This window comes from Nicotiana tabacum, chromosome 3, assembly GCF_000715075.1.
Source record: "Nicotiana tabacum cultivar K326 chromosome 3, ASM71507v2, whole genome shotgun sequence".
NCBI lineage: Eukaryota > Viridiplantae > Streptophyta > Magnoliopsida > Solanales > Solanaceae > Nicotiana > Nicotiana tabacum.
The window spans coordinates 9140666-9148762 of record NC_134082.1 but is presented as its reverse complement, the minus strand read 5'-3'; the positions used below and the strand labels follow the sequence as shown (position 1 = coordinate 9148762).

The 8097-nt window shown below is 37.0% G+C and overlaps 1 protein-coding gene across 1 annotated transcript; it reads right to left on the bottom strand.

The window, feature by feature from the left end:
- Positions 1-605: 605 nt before the first annotated feature.
- LOC107799678 (gamma-interferon-responsive lysosomal thiol protein) lies at positions 606-5258 on the bottom strand. Its single transcript, XM_016622821.2, has 5 exons — positions 4880-5258; positions 3664-3729; positions 3231-3371; positions 1629-1721; positions 606-1103 (listed from the first exon to the last, which is right to left on the bottom strand). Exons 1-5 carry the CDS (start codon positions 5132-5134, stop codon positions 897-899), a joined length of 762 nt encoding a protein of 253 aa, XP_016478307.2. The 5' UTR covers positions 5135-5258; the 3' UTR covers positions 606-896.
- Between the last annotated feature and the right edge of the window lie 2839 nt (positions 5259-8097).

Below are 8097 nucleotides of genomic sequence, written 5' to 3'. Positions count from 1 at the left end.
TTTACATGTCTTAGCATTTTATTTTTTTTTTGCTGTGTAATTTTGCGGAGATTTTGAAATTATTGGATTATTTACGAATTTTGTTTAACCTTTTGGTGCTTGGATCTAGAGAATTTCTATTATGCTCGGATAAAGGAGAAACTATTGAGCTAAATCAATGGTGGAGGCACAACAATGGTGAAAGTGGAGGAGGCAATGGTGTAAATGGTGGTGGACATAAAGAAGAAGATGAAGGAAATAAAAAAGACAAAAAAATAAAAATAAAAAAATCTATTTTTTGGGCTCTTCACGCGCCTATATTGGGCGAAGCTCACTCTATGTGTCAACTCAGCAAGAAGTGCTTAATTGGAACAAAGTTCATGTAATGTACGTGCTCATTAAGAACAACCTTAAGTTCAGGTGTCTCAATGAAAAATCGTGCCGACTTTAAATGTAGCAGTAGACTACTCTTTCTTTGTGAGTGATGATATCGCTTCACAACCAAATGTTCTGCGGAATCTTCATTAATTAATATTAGTATCTGTTTAGCCAAAAAAAAAAAACACAATCACATAATAAGAACAAATGCCAAGGGTGGAACTGCTATAGATACATATATGCAAAAAGAAGATTAAACTATAGTTGGATTTGCCTCTTATAGTTGCTAAAAATCCATACTTTCTGTTCCCACATCCCAAACTCAACTAACCCCGTGTAATCCCACAAGTGGGAACATTCCAAACTCAATCAAATTCTCATATTGCAACATTTCCTATAAGCAGCTTATTAGAGAACCGAGCACCTTCATTATATCCATCATGATAAATATTTTACAAATGCATTTCATCATTTCATAAAAAGAACCAGCATCAAAGAACTTGGTATATCATATACAGCACGATAGAGTGGCATGTGGATTATGCAGATGCAGCCAACTTAACGCGATTCACCAATGAAGTAAATGTTGAACTTATAGTTGATAACTTGGAGATGGCTGCTTGCTTTAAACAGAAAGGACTGATTTTCCTTCCCATTTTAATGACATTGACAGATGAGCTGCAACCGGGGATTGGAGTAGTTCCTTTGTAAGCTTTGCAGATGTAGCTTATGAAATCCCTGTAGTCCTGCAACAATGAAATATATTGTCATAAAAGGAGAATTTTCAAATAGCACCATACGTTTACAATAGTTACAAATTGTAAGGGCAACCCAATGCACTAAGCTCCCGCTATGCGCGGAGTCCGGGGAAAGGCTGGACCACAAGGGTCTATGGTATACCTTGCATTTCTGCAAGAGGCTGTTTCCATGGCTCGAATCCGTGATCTCCTACTCACAGGGCAGCAACTTTACCAAAAATAGAGAAGACTTTTGAGGAACTGTTGAGAGCAAAAGGCAATTTTAGAGTTAAAAGAGCTCTAAATCAACCCGGAGGCTGAAGTCTGCTCCTTATTAAAGTGAATTTACTGGCAACTTTTTTTAAGAAATCTTTTTCCAGGGAAATGCCGAGGCCGGCGGAGGAGGTTGTTGTCAGTGTGCATGCGGGAAAGAACTCAAAAACATATTTTGACAAACTGCAAGAACGAGCAGGAATATAACACTAGAGAATGCAAAGTCCAAGTTCAGAAAATATAGAGCAAAAAGAAACTAACATCATAAAGCGGTTGGCCATCAACAACAACCCATGGTACGTATTTATGAGGAGGTTGAAGGGCTTTTGTCTCAGCCGCATAGCGTAATTCGAGCTGCACATAAGATCAAGTAACATTAATCCACAGAACATAAGATATTACTATAAGAAATGAAACATCAGACCAAATAAAATTGTTCCATCAAAGTTCTTTAGAAATCAAGTTCGCTTCAAGCTCCAAATCGAACAGAAACTCATTTTGAAGAAAGGTACTTACGCTCCATTACTGAGTAGAGGTATCTTAATCAACTTACAGAAAGTCGAAAGCCTGAGGATGCAAAACTGTACAAAGACTTGACTCTTAAGAAAAAGACAACAAGTCAACAAAACCAAGAGCTGCATCATATGACTTGCATCCAAAAACTTATCGAAATGATTCGCAAAGTGCTTGCTTAGCATCCAACTATCTTTGCATGAAAATAGGAAGGAAGCATATACAAGAGGGTGGAGCAAATGAAGGTTCAGAAACTTTTAGAGAACAAACAATAATAACACTGATAAAGAAAGAAACACGTTAACTCAAAAAAGTCGTAGTCGACTTTCTCTCTCTCTCTATAGCTTTTGGTGCTCTTGGTGCATGTTAAGCTAACAAGCGTCATCCGAGTGATAGCCATGATTAGACGAGGGAGACCTCGCAAACAACTGCTCGTTACAGTCGGAAGTTCGATGAGTGCTAGGGTTATTGCTGAATCCCTTGAACAGGGAAATGAACAACGATTAGTTACTTCTATTGCAACCTAAATTCAGTCACTGAGCTTGGGACTCTGCAAGTGCTACTGCTAATAAGCTAGAATGAAGTGCAAATGTACAATCTAAAGGTGAATTAGCTGCGAATTCTGATAAACAAAGGTTACAGCAACTAAACAGACCGAAAGTAAAGAACAACCTAAGGTGCCAATCGAAGAACAACCTAAGATGCCAATTGAAGACAAATTGCCAGATTAATTCGTTTCCTATAAGCTCCAAAGGTTAATTCTGTACTGTTGGATGCCAAGCCAATCAAATGAATGCCTAGGACTAGCATTCCAAGTTATGTTTAGACAATATCATTAATCTCAAACAGCACACACAAGTAACTTCAATACTTTCCGGTTTCAGCATAACCTCAAAAAAAAATTCTGAAGTAGTAGTACCACTAAATAGCATTTTCCTCTTGAACATGGTTGAAGAAACAAAAATGACGATTGAAGAAACTTTTCTTTTTTCATATTCATATGCTCAACATTTATCTGTGAACATATAGCAACAGCAACAACAACAGTAACAAACACAGTGTAATCCTACAAGTGAGGTCTGAGAAGTATAGTGTGTACACAACCTTACCCCTAACTTGAAAACATGAGCATGTAGCAGAACAATGTAAAACAAAAATTCGTTTTCCTTTTGCACATTATGATAAAAATTCATTAATATCAAACGGCTCTACATTAGTTTAAACCCGAAGTTAAAATTTACAGCCATGGAATTCAGAAATAATACCAACTTACCAGGAAATGCTCAATAGCACCCAAAAAAAAAAGAAGAGAAACACAGGATTAGCGTTAAATCAACCAAGAGAACTAACCTCTTTCCCTCGCCCACCGCCGACACAATCAGTAACAAGCTTTGCCTTCAAATTCAGTTTTTCAAAACATGTTTCCCACTGGGTATAATTCTTATGGTAGACCAAACTTTCCACACAGTAAATGAAAGGAAAGTGTTCATTCTGCATCAAATATCCGATGAAAATGAAATTATGATTTAGAAGTAAACATATATCATTAATCAAACTGTGATGTTTTTAAGCTTGATTAAGTTCACATATGGTGACTGAACTTTATCCACAATAACATATAACGTCACAAAAAGTACATTTTCATGTTAAAGTAACTACTGGAAACATCCACTATATTAGTAAAATCAGAAAATCATTTTATGATAGCCGAAGTGCCGAACTATGTGTGAATCAACCAGAAAATACAAATGACCGGAAGGTACGATTCAGGTTAATAGCTTACCAGATCTGGCCAGGCATCAATTGCACAAGCCTCTAAAGTGTCCAAAAAACATTCAGCTGGACCATGCTGCAACCATGACAAAGAGAGTTTCATAAATCTCTAAGCGTGCTTCATACTATGCATATACATATATAACAATGGGTTCACAGGTTCGGCACACCCCAATGTTACGGGATCAAACCTAATGTGCATAAAAACAAGTAAAGATTGAGTTATAGATATACATTTCGGAAGCCACTCTCTTGACTCAGAACCTACAAATTTAAATTACGGATCTGCCAGATTTAGCCCCTTTCAATGATCTCAGCTGAACTGATTGCTTTTTGTTCAACCATAGTACACAACTACACATGCGCAAGTATTACCTATGTCCCAATTTAGGTTAGTCGTTCAATCATAAATTCATAATACACATGCACAATTACTACCCCTATGTCCCAATTAGGGGTGTCAAATGGTCAGGTTGGGCTGATCTTGGGCAGGTCAAAATGGGTTGAGTCAATAAATGGGTGTGTCATAGACCAGCCCAAAAGTAACTTAGGTAGTGATGGATTGGGTCAAGTTGGGCTAAAAATTGTGCCATAGCGCATCTCGCCCAACTCTTACCAAGCTTTAATTAATGTGTATTATTTTTTTATGAATTGTTTAATTATCAAATAAGACTTTTTTTTTTCTTTTGTTATGGTCATATATAATATATCAGACAAAAAAAGCTAGCTTATGATATTTAGCAAAGTTACTCATAGATCAATATGAGCTAAAAATCAGCGCAACTTTAGATGGGCTGAAAAGGGTTGGGTCAAGATGAGCTGAAAAGGGTTGGGTCAAGATGGGCTGAGTTCAATGACCAGTCCAACCTCCTTTGGGGGGGGCTTGCGCGGGTCAAAGGAGTTTGCGCTCAAATTGCCACCTCTAGTCCCAATTTACTGTCATGCTCTTTCCTTTATAGTCTGTCTTAGTGTGACCTAAAAAGATTGATACATTTCTATATTTAAAAATAATTTTAACTTTAAACTTCACGTTTTAGCCTTGAAAACAAGTTTCAAAAACGGAAATTTTTTATTAAACGTTGTGCCTAATCAGACAACAAGACATAAAATAAGGAGTAATAAGTTGCATAATTTAACAATCTAAACCCACTAACTAGAACTAGTAAATCTGTCTATGGTTGCGTGGAACAAAATAGAGAATCTAAGGAGAGAAAAAAAGATTGAACCTGGCATTTGAAGGTGTTGTTAGCTTGAAGCTTAGTATTACCCCATGGAACAAGCTTAAGATCAACAACATCAATGAGTCCATTCTTGAAAACCTTAGGTAAATAATTAACAATGAAATTGGAACAATAAGGACAGAGGCTTTCGTAATACAAAACCAATGACACTTTTTCTTCGCAAGAAATGGGAGAAATTTGGGTGAAACATAGGGAGCAAGCTAAGAAAATTGATACAGTCCTTTGGAATGAAGATCCCATTTTGAGATGATGGGATTTTGGGATTGTTTTGGTTTTTGACTTTCTGGGGTTTCTTATGCAACCGGATGTTGGGAGGGGGGGGGGGGGTTCTTCAGTTCTTGGTTCTTGGTATAGCACGTGGAATTGAAAGAGAGGAGACACAAGAGACTGACAAATGACGAGGAAAGTTTACTGAATGGGAGGAGTATCTAAAAAAATTACCAGCCATAATTTCTGAAAGGCCAAATACTACATACGGTCCCCTAAAGTTGTAACCATTTCTCAATTACACACTTAAATTAAGGTTTATTCCTATTGCTATTAAATACTCCAAGAATATACAATGAGTGCTAATTAAACACAAAGTGGGCGTTTGGACATAAGAATTGTAAAATTCAAAAATAGGGGAAAAAAAATTTCAAGTGAAAATAGTATTTGAAATTTAGAGTTGTGTTTGGACATGAATATAATTTTGGGTTGTTTTTAATGTTTTGTGAGTGATTTGAGTAAAATTTTTGAAAAACATCTTTCTGGAGTTTTTTAAATTTTTGAAAATTTTCAAAATGAATTTTCAAGTGAAACATACTTATAAGAAAGAATATTTTCTCTTGATTTTTCCTCTCAAAAGACAAACATGTTCTCTAGTTTCTGTTGTGATAGAGAAAGAAATAATATGAGAGGAGAGAACAATATTTTTTCCTTAATTCCCAAATACTATGTATGAGTACATATAAATCAGTGTAGTTGTCAGCTCACTAACTAATTACAAGGACTTAACTGTAGATATAAAAACTTGTGGGCATACCCACTTAATTTGAAAACTTCTATTTCTGCTACTTACTTAAAAACAACCTATACTTGGTGATAATAATATTGAATACTAAGTTGCCTTACAACATTCCATCCCCCTTAAAATTCATCTCTTCAAATGTTAAAATTTGGAAACTGTGATCTAATGAAACCAATGTCTTCCCAAGTAGCTTCCTCCAACAGAAGGTTGGCCCACTGAATGAGTAATTCAACTGAAGCAGCATTGCCCTTCTTAACCAATTTCCTATCAAGAATGGCAATGGGTTCAGTAAGAGGCTGGCCATCTGTTGCAACTGTAAGGGGGGGGGGGGTCAATAGAGGGTATTACATTCTGGCCTATCTTCCTTTTGAGCAGAGATACATGAAACACTGTGTGTATTCTAGCCTGAGGAGGAAGTTGTAGTTGATAAGCCATTGGTCCAATCTTCTTCACAACCTTATAGGGTCCAATAGAATCTTGCAGCAAGTTTCAAACTCTTCTTTAATGCTACTGATGATTGTCTGTAGGGTTGGAGCTTCAACAATACCCAATCCCCAACTGCAAACTCCCTCTCAGTTCTGTGGCTATCTTCATATTGTTTCCTTCCTCCTTGAGCTCGATGAAGGTTGTCTTGTAGCTTCTTAGCTACTAACTGTCTCTGTCTGAGCAACTCATCTACTGCTTCAACATTAGTTTGGCTAACCAAGTTGAAGGTGAATTGAGGAGGTTGAAAACCATATAAGGCCTCAAAAGGTGTCATCTTCAGAGCTGTGTGATAATTAGTATTGAACCAATACTCTGCTAGTGAGAGCCATTGATTCCAGTCTTTAGGTTGTTGGCTAGTCATGCACCTCAAATTAGTCTCCAAGTATCTGTTGAGCCTTTCAGTTTGCCCATTCGATTGAGGGTGATAGGCAATGCTATGGTTCAAATTCACCTTCAACGACTTGAACAATTCCTTCCAGAACAAGCTTGGGAAAATCTTATCTCTGTCAGACACTATAAAACTGGGAACCCATGTAATTTATAAATGTTATCAATTAAAGCTCTCACCACTTGCGCCATAGTAAAAGGGTGTGATAGCGCAATGAAATGGCCAAACTTAGTGAGTTTATACACTACTACCAACACGGTATCTTTCCCTTCGGATTTAGGTAAAGAATTAATAAAATCCATTGAGATGTGAGTCCAGGCTTGTTGTGAATTGTCTTGCAATAGTCCAGGATAGGGAACACTTTCACTCTTGCATCTCTAGCAAACATTACATTCTTTGACAAATTCTGTAACCTCCAAAGTCAACTTGGGCCAATAGAATACACTTGTCAGTCTTTTGATTGTTCCTTGTATCCCAGAATCCCCCCCCCCCTCCCTGATTGATGATGAATGCATCAAATTGATCAGTCTGCTCCTCATATATATGTGTTGCCCAATCCATATCTTTCCTTTAAAAATTAGTAGGCCTTCATGTGTGGTGATGTCTTCCTAAACTCCAGATTGATTAGCCAGACAAGTGAAATGTTTTGCCACTTCTAAGTTGCCTTCATAACTGTATAAAATTTCCTGCATCCAAGAAGGTTCAAGGTTAGAAATGGCAGTACGATGACCTTGATCTTACAGCCTTCTGGATAAAGCATCAGCTACTATATTCTCTGCCCTCTCTTGTATTGAATCTCATAGTCCAAGCCCATCAGTTTAGATAACCCTTTTTGTTGTAGTAGGGTAGTCATTTTCTGATCTCTGAGGTATTTAAGACAGAAATGATCAGTCTTAATGATAAAGTGTGATGGTTGCGGGTAATGTCTTCATTTCTCAATAGCAAAAAGTAATGCTATTAGCTCTTTTTCATAAGTGGATAAACCTTGATGTTTAGCACATAAGGCTTGACTGATAAAGGATATAGGTTGACCACTTTGCATAAGAACTGCCCCGATACCAACATTGAAAGAATCTACCTCTACTACAAATGTTTTAATGAAGTCGGCAAGAGCCAAAACTGGAGCGTTAGTCATAGCTTCTTTCAATTTGTTGAAGGATTCAGTTGCTTGGTCATTCCACTTGAACTCCCTTTTTTGAGTAACAAGGTCAATGGTTTATTGATTTGCCCATAATGTTGTATGAACCTTCTATAATATCCAGTTAACCCAAGAAATCCCTTAAGAGCCTTCACAGTAGTTGGTAATGGCCAATCCTCCAT